Source organism: Hydra vulgaris, chromosome 11, assembly GCF_038396675.1.
Source record: "Hydra vulgaris chromosome 11, alternate assembly HydraT2T_AEP".
Lineage (NCBI taxonomy): Eukaryota > Metazoa > Cnidaria > Hydrozoa > Anthoathecata > Hydridae > Hydra > Hydra vulgaris.
This window is the reverse complement of record NC_088930.1, coordinates 10,221,886-10,237,500: the sequence shown is the minus strand read 5'-3', so window position 1 is coordinate 10,237,500 and position 15,615 is coordinate 10,221,886. Positions and strand designations below refer to the sequence as shown.

At 25.1% G+C, this 15,615-nt stretch overlaps 1 protein-coding gene across 1 annotated transcript in view; it reads left to right on the top strand.

Annotated features, from left to right (window-relative positions):
- Positions 1-15,615, top strand: part of LOC100213212 (telomere-associated protein RIF1) — a 63,630-nt gene that overhangs the window by 1,755 nt on the left and 46,260 nt on the right. The window contains exons 2-7 of the mRNA XM_065810042.1: positions 1,085-1,160; positions 8,008-8,093; positions 9,606-9,643; positions 12,244-12,347; positions 13,255-13,349; positions 13,636-13,726. Coding sequence (XP_065666114.1) covers positions 1,085-1,160; positions 8,008-8,093; positions 9,606-9,643; positions 12,244-12,347; positions 13,255-13,349; positions 13,636-13,726 — 490 coding nt within the window. The remainder of the gene's footprint in view (positions 1-1,084; positions 1,161-8,007; positions 8,094-9,605; positions 9,644-12,243; positions 12,348-13,254; positions 13,350-13,635; positions 13,727-15,615) is intronic.

Below are 15,615 nucleotides of genomic sequence, written 5' to 3'. Positions count from 1 at the left end.
AGTTCATTGTCTCAAAAGTGGTGTGGACTATAGCACCAGATTGTTGAAATACCATATATTGGTGCTCTTATTGGCTTATATTGGTGTTGTTGTTGGCATGTATTGTTATTTTTGTTGGATTGCAAAAGGGAACAAAAAGTCCTGAAGCATTGTTCTGCAGCAATCTCTATTTGTTTTAATGTTTTCACCAGTATCATCTTTAAAAAAATATGGTTTATAAATCTTTCTGTGATGTTATGTCTCACCAAACACTCATATAAGTGTTTGGTGTGGCATAATGAATATTGGTGAATTTTTGTGGGATTATGTGTTGTTTAACTGTTTTGAACATCTTTTTTGTTGATGTTTCTGGATTATCTGACACACTTTGTGTAACTAGCTCAATGATTTCAGCTGATTGTCCATAATGAGGTCTGTCCAAACTCCTGATAACTTCAACATTCCCATATAGCTCATATTGATCGATATAGTACAAAAAGTGGGTGCTTTTTGAGCATTACGAACTCCGAAAAAATTCAGATATGTCTGCAAGTGGTAATCACTGATCGTCTGTTTTCCAAAAACAATTAGTTCATTTTCGATTGTTCTGCAATAGTGTAGGGTGGCATATTTGATCTCCCAGGTTCAATGCCTGAATTTCTTGAATCAGAAAGGACTTTAGAACCATCCTGTACCTAATGTTAGAAAGAAACTACTAACCTGGTTTTAGAAGAAACTGCTTTTCTCATTACTTAATTTATTTAATTGTTCAATTGATATTTAAAGACTTTAAATGTTTTTAAACCAAAATGTTTTTAGCATAATTACAGTAGCATACATGTGTGTAAAATGCAATTTTGCACATAATATGCATAATACTTTGAATCAAGGTGCGCCAAACTTCTCCAAATTTATGTAATATCAATATTTTAAGGAAGAATAGAAAGAAAAAAAACTTAAAAATACACAATGTCTTTAAATGCAAAACCCAAGTTCTATATATATGTAATATAGTAAAATATTAATCTTTTTATTTTTATTGTATTTTAAGTTGATATATTATACAGAGTATTTGTTTTTAGTAAAAAGTGTTTTTTTTTTAAAGCTATTTTCAAAAAGAAAAAGATGCTTTAACAGTTTTATTGAGAAACCATGTTAACAAACTATTATCTGTTCTTCAGGTTTGTTGAAAATAATTTTTGTTATTTATGAATTCATTTGAGTCTAACTAATTTTAAAAATCATTTCTAAAATGAAAAACTATTGATAAAAATGTTTTATTTATAACGATGCATATTGCTACATTTTTTAAAACAATTTATTGTCCCTGCTGACTTTTCTGACCCAGTCCCATTTCATAGTTAAACTACTGTTTTTTAAACTAAATTTTATTAAATTGTACAGGAATGGAGTGTAGAGTTGTAATTTTTAGTACAAAATTTCAAAAAAAGTGAAATTTTGTACTAAAAATTTATTTTAAGTAATAGAATACAAAAAATTTGTTTTTAATTGAAATCACTATTTTAAAAAGTTATTTTGGCTTTTTTTTTTAAAAAAAAATCTTTTTTCTGGAAACATAAACTTACTAAAGTTTAATATTTAAAATAAAATATGCAATATTTCTTCTTGTATAAGTTTTTTCGCTATAATTTTTTTATTCAAATAATGTTCTTTTTCTTGAATTAAGAAACTTTTTTCGATATTGGCTAACAAGCTGAATAAAAAAAAAATATATTTTTTAATTTGTTTTTTACAATAAGATTTAGCAGGGGTTGATAGCATACAAAAAATTTGTATTACAATATTATATAATATAAATTTTTACATATATTTACTATTTATTAAATACTGGCATATATATATATATATATATATATATATATATATATATATATATATATATATATATATATACACTTATATGTTATCTGAAAGTTTTCTTCCATATTTTGTTGACAAAAAGTAAAAGTGAAAATGCAAGACCGGATTTTTTTATTTTATTAATTGATAGACTGCCTGCCCCAACCAAACCCTCAGTCGATGTAGCCACACTCCCTTGTGAGTCAGGCTAAAAGATAGTAGATGTAGCAGCACTCCGTTGCAAGTCAGGCTATTTGTCAGTCGATATAGCAGCACTCCCTTGCGAGTCAGGCTATTTGTCAGTCGATGTAGCAGCACTCCCTAACGAGTCAGGCTATAAGATAGTAGATGTAGCAGCACTCCGTGCATGATTTACAGTAAAAAAAACAAAAATAAAAACATTTTAATAAAAAAAATTAAAATAAAAACATTGTTTATATTGTTAAAAACATTCAGAATGTTTTAAAAAACATTCTGGTCAATTAAATTTGCGTTTTTGCGGCTTTTTTAAGAAACGATTAATTTGTAATTAATTTAATGGTTTTTACTTTCTGACAACACGCAAATGTTGGACGAAAGTCAAAAGTAATTAAAAGTGACGTATGTGTTGGCGTAAGAATCACTTTTTTCCTTCCGCTCTTCCCTAAGATAACAAACTATAGGTCTCTCTCTCTCTCTCTCTCTCTCTCTCTCTCTCTCTCTCTCTCTCTCTCTATATATATATATATATATATATATATATATATATGATATATATATAATTTTTATATATATTTACTATTTAATAAATAGTGGGATATATATTTATACATTTATACATTTATATATATATATATATATATATATATATATATATATATATATATATATATATATATATATATATATATATATATATATATATATATATATATATATATATATATTAGGGTGTGTAATAAAACAACATTTTTTGATGTCTGATGATACACCCTAAATGTGTTCTATGTAATAAATTAATACTAAATTAAAAAAATTTTTAAATAAAAAATTTTTTTTAGGGGTTGCTCGATACCCTTTAACATCAGACGGTTCCCTAATATTTTGAAAAAAAAAAGTTCTTTAAAAGCACATTATGTTGGGTCTCAAAAGAAGTGAAATTTTATAAAAATTTCAAAAATAATAAAAAAATTTATGGAAACACAAATTCGAAAAGTTTATTTAAAAAAACTATGAAAATATGTACTTTTTATTTTTTTTGTTAAAAAACAATAGTTTTTAAGCCATAAAGTTCATAAAATATTAGAAACCTGTCTGATGTTTAAGGGTCTAATTGTATATATATATATATATATATATATATATATATATATATATATATATATATATATATATATATATATATATATATATATATATATATATATATATATATATATATATATATATTAGCCCTTGTTTTAAATAAAAAATGGTTAATGCATTAGCCTAATATGGATTTAATGTCATAAAATTCTCTTTATTATTTTAAGACGTTAGCTTTTTTAAATTACTGCAATAATATTGACTACCGCAAAATGAGTTAAATATTATTTAACTCGTTTTTTATTATTACTATTAGGGGATGTTTGTTTTCTTTATATTTTATTTATCTTAAATCTTTAATATTACATTTTTAAAAATGTCTGATATAAACAAATTTCTTTCTTTTCTGGGCGTTTGTATAAATGAATTAAAATATGTTAAATTTTTTAAAATGATAATTTCTTAGATTTGTAATAGTGGCTTTTCAACTAGAAATGATTTTTTATTTAAAAAAAAATTAACGAGTATTAAGTAAAAAAATTACATTAATTTATTTACTTTATTTATTAAAAGTTTATTATTTTATTAACAATTTTGTTGTGAAAGCAAAGATTATTTATCCAAAGACTGTTTATTAAAATGATACATTTTTGTTTTATGGTTTTTTTTTTATGTTTCATTTAATAGCTTCATATACAAAAAAGTTTGTTGTTGACTATAAACTTTTTTGTTTTCTGTTACTAAATATTTTGATAAAATAATAATCTTAATAAATATTAGGCTTCCGTAGTTTTTAATTTTATTTGAATTTTTTTTATTAGTAAATAGCGCTTATATTTAACATAATTGTCATTCAAACTTTTGTAGCAAACTTTTTTACATAAACGTCATTCAAAAGTTAATGTGGTTTTTTATAAAATTAATTTCTTCTTTTATCTTATCATTTATAGAATAATTTAAAAGTTAAAAAAATTATAAAAAGTTTAGGTGTACATAAAATTGCTTTATGCGTAAGGGAAAGTGGTGTACCTCGGAGGTATTTTCAAACTTTGACAAATATAAAAAAAAATACAATATGATCTGTAACAATATATTTTCTTTCACTTGATGATATTAGTTACTCAAGGATTTTTTATTAAACATCCAGACATATTTTTTCATCTTTTTTTTTAATTTAAAAAAATAGCTTTCACTACAGCCTAGGTACACCACCGGTGGTGTACCTTGGAGGTATGTAACTTGTTATCTTTTTTATGTGTCCATGATTCTGGTGCAAGTGTTAACATTTGCACTTTATGGAGATAAGAGTCATTTACAGAAATTTTCTTTTTGATTTCATACATTAAATTGTCTAGATCATGATCTTTCTTTAATTTATTGTTAGAAATGGTACTGTTTGTTTCTGCTGTTAAAGAAGCTTCATCAATATCATATGCTAATAAAACCATTTATGCAACTCTGAATCTAGTGTCACCAAACTTTTATTTTGCTGCAGGTATTTTGCTGTGTTTTGGAACACTTTTCAATTTAACTAGTGAAATCCCAAGCCTAACCTTTTTCTCACTTTTTGATTCCCATTCTTCCTGTAAACTAAAATCTTCATCAGTTACTACTGCTTTTTTGTAACATTTGCTTTTTTTTTTTTGTAAAACCTTTTCAAGTAATATAATGCAGTATAGGTGTAATGGTAGAGCACTTGCTTTATAAGTGAGAGGTTCTGAATTCGCTCCCCACCACGTCCCCCACTCAACTTGTTTCTCCGCATAGCTGCCTTGTTTGTCAAGGTTTCTGTTTCGGAGTTATAGAGTTGAGAGAGGGTTATAATCACAATTAAGTAGCCTCCTCGTCCGTAGTGACCTTCTCAGCCTTGGGGAGTTGAATCAACATTTAAAAAAAATAATAATAATAAAAAAGTCTAGAGAAACCTTGACATTGCCTTTAAAAACAAATTTAAATAATTAAAAAAAAAATTTTTATGTTAAGTTTTTATATAAAGTTTCTAAATCCTATTTTAGAAATAAATCACTATTAATTTATTTTTACGTACTAAAAAAATCTGGGGAGGTGAGGGGGGAGTTACCCTTCCTATTTGCCCCCTTCATATGCCCATGACCATGAATTTGTCCAAAACTAGTTATTAAATAACACTATATTGAAGTTTCAAATAAAAAATCTCCTTTGTTACAAAATTTAAGTTTTTTACAAAATTTATGTAAATTCTGAAAAAATGTTATTTTTGAGTGCTTACTTTGATCAAATATTACAGAGACAGTGCATGAATCTAGTTTTTTTTAGACCTAAGATAAACTAATGATATACAATCAACATTTTTGCCAGTGATTTCAGGTGACAGCCTCCATTTTATCTCTGAAAATCAAAAGTTTACAAGTCAATAATTTCAAAAAAATTGAATAAATGAGGTACTTTTTAAAACTATTAAGTCTCAAGAGTTATATTTTTGAATTCTTCAAGCAAAAATCTATTTGGGTTCATAATGTATTACAAACTTTACACAATATTGAATTAATAAAAAACTTTCAAAAATTTTAATGCGAAATGAATTCTCCTAAGCAAAAGCACAAAAGCAAAAATTTTAATTTACTTTCGCATATTATAATCTATGATAATCTATGATGGAGACATGTTTTACGTAATGAATTAGTTAGCAGACGATAAGAAAAAAACTTTAATAAAAGTTGTGAAACTATTTAACATTCATTTAAAACTAAATTTTACATTCAACATTTTACTATTTTACATTCTAAACTTTATTTAAAATTTTAAAATTATATTTAATTTAAAGTCTTTTAAAATAATTTTTTTTTATAAAACAATTTTTTCTTTAAAAATTCTCAGTTTTTAGTTGCCTTTTACAAAATTTGGTCAGCTAGTACCGTTGGGCAACCATGAGTTTACACCGCAGAAATATATATATAATTTTTTTAAACATCTTTGCTTCCAACAAGGCTGCAAGCAACCACTAATTAGAGTTGGAAGTTACTGGAAGAGAAAAGATGAAGATTGTAGAGCGAGATAATGACTGACAGACGACTAAAAGGATTGCAAATTATATGAATAAGGAAAGCAAGATGAAGGAAGCAAATTTCAAAGGACTGATGTTCGAGAAAAAAAACTAGACAAATAAGAGTTTTTAGAGCACTTAGGAACAGTCACAGAAAAAGGATGAGACTTTATTGAATGACGAGTAACAGAATGAATTTTAGTAGGTAGCACAAGAGATGCTAGATCTTTAGAGCAGTGCCCATTATAGTATTTGTAGAAAAGAGAAAGAGAAGCAACATTACGACGATGTGATAATGGTTGGAGGTTGGCTGCAAAAGCAGATCCAATTATGTTTACAATGCGTTTTTGCACCTTGTCTAAATAAGAAAGCGCATCATTAGAAAATCCGCCCCAGATATGGCAACAGTGTTCCATACAAGGCCGGATTTGAGATTTATTGAGATAGAGAATAGAATCAGGAGTAAGAAAGTATCGAGCTCAATAAAGAAATTCAACCTTTGCAGATACTAATTTGCAACTGATTTGATATATGGTTTCCAAGAAAGATTGGAAGTAAGAGTTAATCCTAGAAGATGAGGGGTAGATGACTCATCGAGTATATTACCATTCATAACTATTAGAAGATCTAAATTATTGCGATAACGATTGGCTGAAAAAAATTGGGTTTCATCTGAATTAAAGTTATTTATATTATATGAATTAAAGTTATATATATATATATATATATATATATATATATATATATATATATATATATATATATATATATATATATATATAATATATATATATATATATATATATATATATATATATATATATATATACTGCATGAACCATGAATCTTGTCTTATGCATTGTACGAAGCTGCAGGAATCTAAAGTTCTTAATAACTCCACCAAAGAAAAATTTACTAAGCTTTATTAACTTGGAGTAATTACCTCTACAAATAAATTCACCCTTTTGTCTGATTTCAGATATAAGTAGTACCTGGCATATCTAAAATGGTTATATTATGAGTTTAAATTTAATTTTAAGTTACACAAATTAAAATTGAAGAGGAGAAATTTATGTAGTTATGTTTTCAAATGTAATATTAAAAGTAATAGAACCTTAAACTGTTGCTAAAAGCTCTCTGGTAAACCATTGATGGAGTATATAGGAGATGTGTTCTTCTCAGATTGGTAGAACAACAATATTTTTTTCTTTTAAATTTTTTCATTTTAGTCAATATTTTATCTATTTGAAAAAATAAAACTAGTCTATATTTATGAAGTGTAAAATTTATTGGGCAGTGAATTAGACAATAAAATAGAATTGGGCAGTGACAAGTTGTGTGATAGGTTCAATGAAGAAATGACTGGAGATTTAGTATTTTATATATATGATGAAAAACTACAATTTATTGTAAATAATTTTTAATTTTTATTCCAAAAAAGTACAAAGCAAATTTTTTTTTAATAAAATTAATTTTTTTGTTGATTTTTCACATAAATTGTAAAAAAAGCAATATCAATGTAATCCTATTAACTTTAAATCTAGTCTTTTTGGGTCTAAGATTGGAGAGTATAGTGTTTTTTATCTTTTTGACACAGGCTACTGACCAGTCATTATTTGGAGTGTCGAAGCATATATTTTCATATATTTTCTTATTTACTCTAGTCTTGTTTATACTAGTAACAGTTAGGAAACTAGTAATAGTTAGGAAAGGCTTACATTTTTACAACCCTCTCTCAACCCTTTTATTCCAAAATACAAACCTTGATGAGCTTAGTACTAACAGGAATGTGCTGTTGTTCCAGTACTGTAATATTGCCACAGATTTATTGTTATAACATAAAATATACTTATTTAATTCAGACAGATATCAACAATCACAATATTTCACTAGCTGAATCTGCATTATCTGTATTGGGTCAATGTCTGGCATCTGAAGATATTTTAAGGTGCTGATATTTTTTATAAATTTTACTAAACTAATACTATATATATATATATATATATATATATATATATATATATATATATATATATATATATATATATATATATATATATATATATATATATATATATATATATATATATATATATATATAAATATATATATATATATATATATAAAATATATATATATATATATATATATATATATATATATATATATATATATATATATATATATATATATATATATATATATATATATATATATATATATATATATATATAGCTTGGACAGGAATGGCATGGGATCGATTGCTATTGTTTGCTATGACAACTTGACCACGACTGTTTAGATGCTTAGATGATTTTTAAATATTTTAGAAATGCGCTGAAAAATTAAACTAGCAAGAAAATTAGAAAAAGTAAAGAATAAAGAAAACAATTCCTTACAAAAAAGAAAATATTTAAGCTTTGAATTTTTTGAGTTTTATATATAAATATGTAAAACTCAAAAAATTCAAACTTGAAACAAAAATTACTTTTTGTTATATATTAATTACGTTTAAAATAATTTATTAAAAAATTTATATTTTGAAACATTTTATTAAAACGTTTTATTTTCGCAAAATGCTTTTACAAATTACTTCTAAAGATTGTTTTATTTAAATTACTATTAGTAATTTAAATAAAATTTGTTCACTCATTAAAATTTCAAATTTTATTTAAATTACTAAAAGTGTTATATTTAGATAATTTTTAATTGTATAAACATTTTTTTTTAAAAGTTAAAAAAAAAAAATTGTTTCAAAAAATATCGTAGTCTATTCAAAATAGTAATTTTTAATCATTTCATGCTTTGATTAGTCAAGTTAAAATAAAAACAATTTTAAACAATTTTAACAGTTTTTAACCTTTAACAGTTTTAAACAATTCTTTGCAAAAATAGAAACATAAAAATTAACCAATTTAATCATTCCATTACAACGGAAGATTTAATTTAACTTATTCATAATTTAAAGTAACTTAAAAATTATCTTTCAAAAGTTTTTTAGAAAGGCATGGAATAGTTTCAAACAAATTATTGTATTTAAATTTATCATAAAAAATACATGCCTACATAAAAAAAATAAATTAAATATAACATTATTTGTTAATTTACACAAAATACATTTATTTTAAACAATCACTATAATTAATTTTTTATTTTATTTAAAGCCTTCACACAAAATAAAAACCTTAGAAAAGATCAACAATAGAAAGTTATAATGTAGCAATTTTTTTATAGCATTTAAGTTGTTAAAACATCAAAACCACCTTGGCCAAATTGTAAAGAAAAAATATTATAAGCGTGGTCAATTACAGCGTGCAATCGCACGCCATTCCTGTCCAAGCCTTATTATATATATATATATATATATATATATATATATATATATATATATATATATATATATATATATATATATATTTAAAAAAGTTCAAAACTATAAAGTGATGTTTATTATATTTAGAAATTCTGATGCAAAAGTGATTGCAAAGACTCTGCAAGGTTTTTTTTTTGTTCCTATTTATTTATTTTCATAGCTAAGTTTTTCATAATGGTTTAAAGATGTAATATTATTTTAAAGTTAAATAGGGTAAAGCATTATCCAAATAAAAACTTTATTGATTTTTTTCAGTTATGTACTCAGAACTTTAAAAAATAATAATTCATGTATACACAAGTCTTCCCTGGAAGCGCGTGCAGTTGCATGCCTTGTTTGTCCAGGCTTAAAGTAATTTTTTTAGATAACTTGACCACGTTTTTATACAATAAGCGTTTTAAGATCTTGTGGCAAATTAAAGCTATTAGAAACTAAAGACAATAAAACAGCAATACTGGAAGAAAAGAACTGAAAACTATACGAAATAGTAAATCTAAATAAAATAAGCTAAAAAAATGGAATAATAATAAAATAAAATTGTTGGCAAAAAAATAATGTACCTAAATATTTTACTGTTTTTGTTTTCATATTTTTAGGGCGTTTGTTATTTTCCACTATCAAAATTGATACAGGTTGAAGAAAAAAGTAGATAGGAATATAACAAAACAAAAAAAATTTTTATACAATTTTTTTGTGATTTTTTTCAGTCAGTATATTAAGGAAATACTTTATAATTTGCACTAGAAACATGAGCAATTTTTAAATTTGTTTTTCAAATGTTTTTTGCTAAACTTTTCTGTTTTTATCAATTCACAGGAAAACGAGAAAACTAATTGCTATTTACTTGTAAAAAAATATTTTTTTTAAACAGGTTTTTTATATGAAAAGATAAAAGCTCATTAATACTAATATTTAAATATAAAATATTTGATTGTTTTCAATACCTCCATCGAAATAGTCTGCACTTTTGTAGGATTATCCAAATTGTACATTTAAACCCAATAGTTTAGTTACTGATGAACTATTGTTATTGATGATGCTCCAAAAGCTCGTGGCTAGTGCATTTTTACTTTACTGAACTTTTTTAACGAAATGTTTATGAGCCTATTTAAAACTTTTTATTAAGTTTTCAAATACATTTTTTTAAACAGAGCAATCATTATGTTCATTATCTCTAGTAATTCGTATTTACATTGGAAATAGGGCATTATAAAAGAAACAATTTTAGACATGCATCAAATGTGGCAAATACATTTATTAAAGAAACCATGTTATTCTTTTATTCAACTTATTTCGTCATTACAAAAATTATTAATCAAATAACATAATTTACAAATAAATAACAATTTATTTTCTTATTTTTCTATTATATAAGTATTGAGAAAAAAACGTCAAATATAGCAAAAATAAGTGAAAGGACGAAACAAATAAACGTAAGAAAAAAATATTAACAAAATTTCTCATAGTTTTATCGTACATAGGAAATTAGCTTCTTAATTATATGAACTGATAAAAATTGTGAATTGCATATCAAAACTTTTAATTGTTGTTAAATAGTTATAAAAGACGTTTTTTTCAACAATGACTCTAAAAAAAAGAATACAAAAGTTGTATAAAAATTTTATAAAAATTTTTTTCTTTTTTAATTATTAAATTTTCTAGTTTGTTTAATTAAACTTGATATTTCGTTACAATTTTGTTTCCTTTTTTTAAGTTTTTTTTCTTAGTAGATAAGTTTAGCTTTTTGCCGCTAATTATTGAAACGCTTTTTAAGTTATAAAGCGTTTCAATAATTAGCAGCAAAAAGCTAAACTTATGCAAACTGCCATGGTCAGTTTGTCTTAAAAAATTGCTTTAAATGTAGACAAACAAGGTGTACAACCACACATGCTACCCAGGAAGGCTTGTATACAGTAAATGTCAAGCCCTGTATTAAACAATTGTCATCTGAAGCTGATATGCACTAAGGCTCTCCTAGCATTAAATGCATTACATGGCACAGTTAAAATTTTAATAACAAAAGACACTAATTGCTCATAGTTTTTATTATTATTTTCTTTCTGTTGTGATCCGCATACTGGACGTCTTAAAATATGAAAAAGCTAGATATTTAAAAATCCCAGTAAAAAAAAAAGTTGTTTAAATGCTTGTTTATTATACTTGTTTAAATTTTAGCAAGAAAAAAAAAAAGTTTTAAAAGTAGTTTTATAACTGCTGATTTGAACTTGAACTCACCAAAAACTACAGTTAAGACAATGAATTGTTGCAAGGGAAGACTTCTGTGAAAAGTATTGTTTAAACTTTCTCAGAAAGGTTATTTTGTATTTCGTGAATAAAAAAATTTGTGAACTTAGACGAGGGTTTGCAAAAAAGAAGTAGTATAATTTTCCACATTTTTTTAAACAATCAAATCAATGAAATTAGTTGCAAATTGTTTGACAATCTATTATAAAAAATTGTCAGCAAAAGTTATCCTAGAGTAAAATTTCTGTATAAGTAACTAAAATTTTTACAGTTTCTTGTAACACTTGAATATAACTGTCTTTAATCATTCATCAAATGTTGCAAAAATTTCATTATTTACGGATACAGTAAGAAAATATAGATGAACAATAGTGATTTTGTCAAAGAATTTTACTACCCCAATCATTTTGACAAAAAAACCTTTGGTTGCCCTGCACAGTTATTATGAGTTTTTTTATACATAAATCTACATTTATTTTAGTACTTTGTTCTAACCTTGAATCACAAGAAAATAAATCAGTTTGTATAAGAACATTGTGGTGTTTTACCAATCAACGTATATCTGCTAATAGTATTCAAGAATATGTATGGTGATATTTTTATTTAAAATTGCTTTTTTAAATATGTATATTTAATATTTCCATTTGATATTTATTTTAAATTTGTATGCATCTACGATAATATATAATAAAGAACTTAATAGGGTTAGTGTTTATTTTTCTTTATAGATAAATACTGTATTCTTGAATGTTAAAGATAGAGTCCAATATCTGTATGTTGAACTTTAACATTTGTTGATGTTAGACTTGAACATCTGTTGATGTCAGGCTTGAACATCTGTAGATATTGGGTATACTATTGTATCTATCTATATGATCTATCTATCTATATCGTAACTGATATGATCTATCTATATTGTAACTGATATGATCTATCTATATTGTAACTGATATGATCTATCTATATTGTAACTGATATGATCTATCTATATTGTAACTGATATGATCTATCTATATTGTAACTGATATGATCTATCTATATCATAACTGATATGAAATATATATATAAACTGCTGTTTCTTTAACTTAATAATTTTATCATTTTAAATTTCAAATTAAATTTTGTTACTTAAAATTTATCTTTAATAGTTTAGTCTTGTATCTTTCAGCATAAGTCAGATCTGATTCGAAAAAGATTTCTTTGAACTCAATGTTTTCCTTGAATCCATTTGCAGCCATTAATCAAGTATTAATGGCTGCAATTAAACGAAAACATTGTAGTTATATTTAATAGATCTCAAAATAGAGTTTTTCCATAAAATGTAACTACAAAATGAGCTAGTTTGTCATTCTCATTATTTTCTTAAATTAATCTCTTGATGCAAATTTGTTTTTTTTTAAAGCAAGGAACCATGAGGTTGACAACTTTTGTGTTTTAAGACATAACTTCACAGCTCTACATGTACAATTTTATATTAAATTTTTTTTTTTAGGTTTCTATAGTTGTGCATCAATTCATCAAACTTTCATCCAACAAAACTCAAAAGTCTGAACTGATTATTTGCGAGGGATTGCAAACTATGAGGCGGTTAGAGTTTTTTTTAAAGGCATTATTTGATTTCTTTTTTTTTTTTGTTTCAGCATTTTATTTCTTTTTTTAAAAGTTTTTTTCTTTTTAAACCTAAATTTAAATTACTTAAAACTTATTTTGAGTAAATTTAAAAGAGTTCATAATGTGAATCCAAGTTCCTTTTTTTGTCTACATATTTTAATTGCAATTATTTTTAAGTAATAAATCTACAAGATTGTACAATATGAATGAAACATTATATAATCAATATGAAAGTTATTTAGTTATTTGTTTTTGTTTTTAGGTTTTGTGAACAGTGTCCAAGTGAAATGGAAAAGTTGGCTAAGATTTGGTTTATTGAACTTTTTCTTTATGTGCTAAGTGAAGTTCCAAAGGTAAACCGAGGTTTTGGTTTTAATTTTTAAAAACCCGCGGTTAACCGTGGTCTTTGGTTTTTCTTGTTAAATAATAAAACTTATAAATAATTATAACTTAGTTTATCTTGCATTAAAAAAGTTTTTTAAACAAAGTGTGCTAACATTATGTTTATATTTCAAAATAAAACTTATAATGACTTATTTTATTGTAAAAAAAATTTAAGAAAATTAAAGATTTTAACGATTCATCAGATAATCATGTCTAATTTTTCTGCAGAAACTAGTGCAGCTTGAAAAAATGCATTCAACATCTGTTGATGTGGGCTTTATAGAGAGAATCGCATTGTAAATTTTTTCAAGATTTTCTGTTATTTTGTCCGTATTTTGGTGAAACAAAAACTCTTGCTTAAGCCATTTGAATTGATCAATACATTTAGGCAAGTGTGTGATGCTATCTTTATTCAGAAGTGTGTTTAATTCATCCTTATAAAAAACAGGTAAACTTTTTGATGTTGCACATGGTGCTTCAGCTAGTATTGGTTCCTCATTATTAGAAGTAAATCCAAAAAGCCTTAACGCAAGTTTTCCAGCAAAATTTAAAGTATTTTTTAATGGAACAACTGAAGGATCTTTTAGGCACCTTAACAATTCCATAACATTTCTGTTAATTCTTTGATTGACGTGTTTTTTAAATTTGAATGCAAGAAAGATGAGATTGATGTATGAATTCAAGAACAGTATCTGATGTCGATAATGTTGCATCTCTGCTAAGGAATTCCACTGCTAGTTTTGCTAGCTCTATAGTGGCATGTGATGAAGCTAATGACTCAAAATCTAACTTGCTGATTACATCAAGAGCATTTAATTCAATAAATGTCTGGAATAAACATTTCTTTTTTTTAATAAAGGCCCAATCATTGAAAAAAGTGAATTCCAACAATGATAAACATCCAGATGCAGTTCGATTTCTTTACCAAATTTATCAGTAACTTTTTTCTTAAAAATTTGATTATAAACTGATGACATTTTTATGGTTTTTACTAATTTTTGTGCATTCATCAAAATTTCAGGGTAGTCAACATTAATGTCATTGTTTACTGATTCAAAACTAAAATTATCATTGTAAATTCCATGTTCTTCCTCTCCTGAATCACTGTCTGTTTTCTTGGAAATTGGTATGTTTGTGTCTTTATTTTTTTTGTATAATGTGTCGCATACACTAAGATGAATTGCATGATTAAAGCAAAACTCATCAACAATGTCCGTTAATTGCATGAGCTTCTTGTTGATTGCTGCACCATCTTGAGTAGAACCTACTACATCACAACAGACACCAAATGAATTCAAATGATCCTTAATTTTTGTATTAAACTTTCAGCTGGACAGGAACCTTAAATCCTAATGAGGCCAGTTTTATAGGTTGACACCATTTTATTATTCATTAAAACACCATCTGTAGCTAGATCAGCCACAATTTCTTTATGGCTCATTTTTTGTAAATAACTGTCCATAGTTTTAATTTTTTTTTTGGTGGTGGATTTAAGCTGCTGCTTGATTCTCCAGTTGAAGGACTATTGATAGTAATTCGATGACGCAAATATGATTCGGCAAAGTAGTTGTGGATCCACCGGAGCGTGTTGCAACAGAACTGCATCTATTACAGATGCCTTCAACATTTCTTGAATTTAGAATTTTACGCTGGACAACAAATTTCCAAACTGATGACATGATTTATCTGGGAGATAAATATTTATTCAAAAAATTAAGTAGTTGATAGAAACATTATTGTGAATTATTTTTGTTAAATACCTATACGATAATATTCTGTTGAACAAAGTTATACACTAAAAATATCCTTATGTTTTTTTAAGGAATAAAAATCTTTAGTATAAAAAATAGGCCATCCT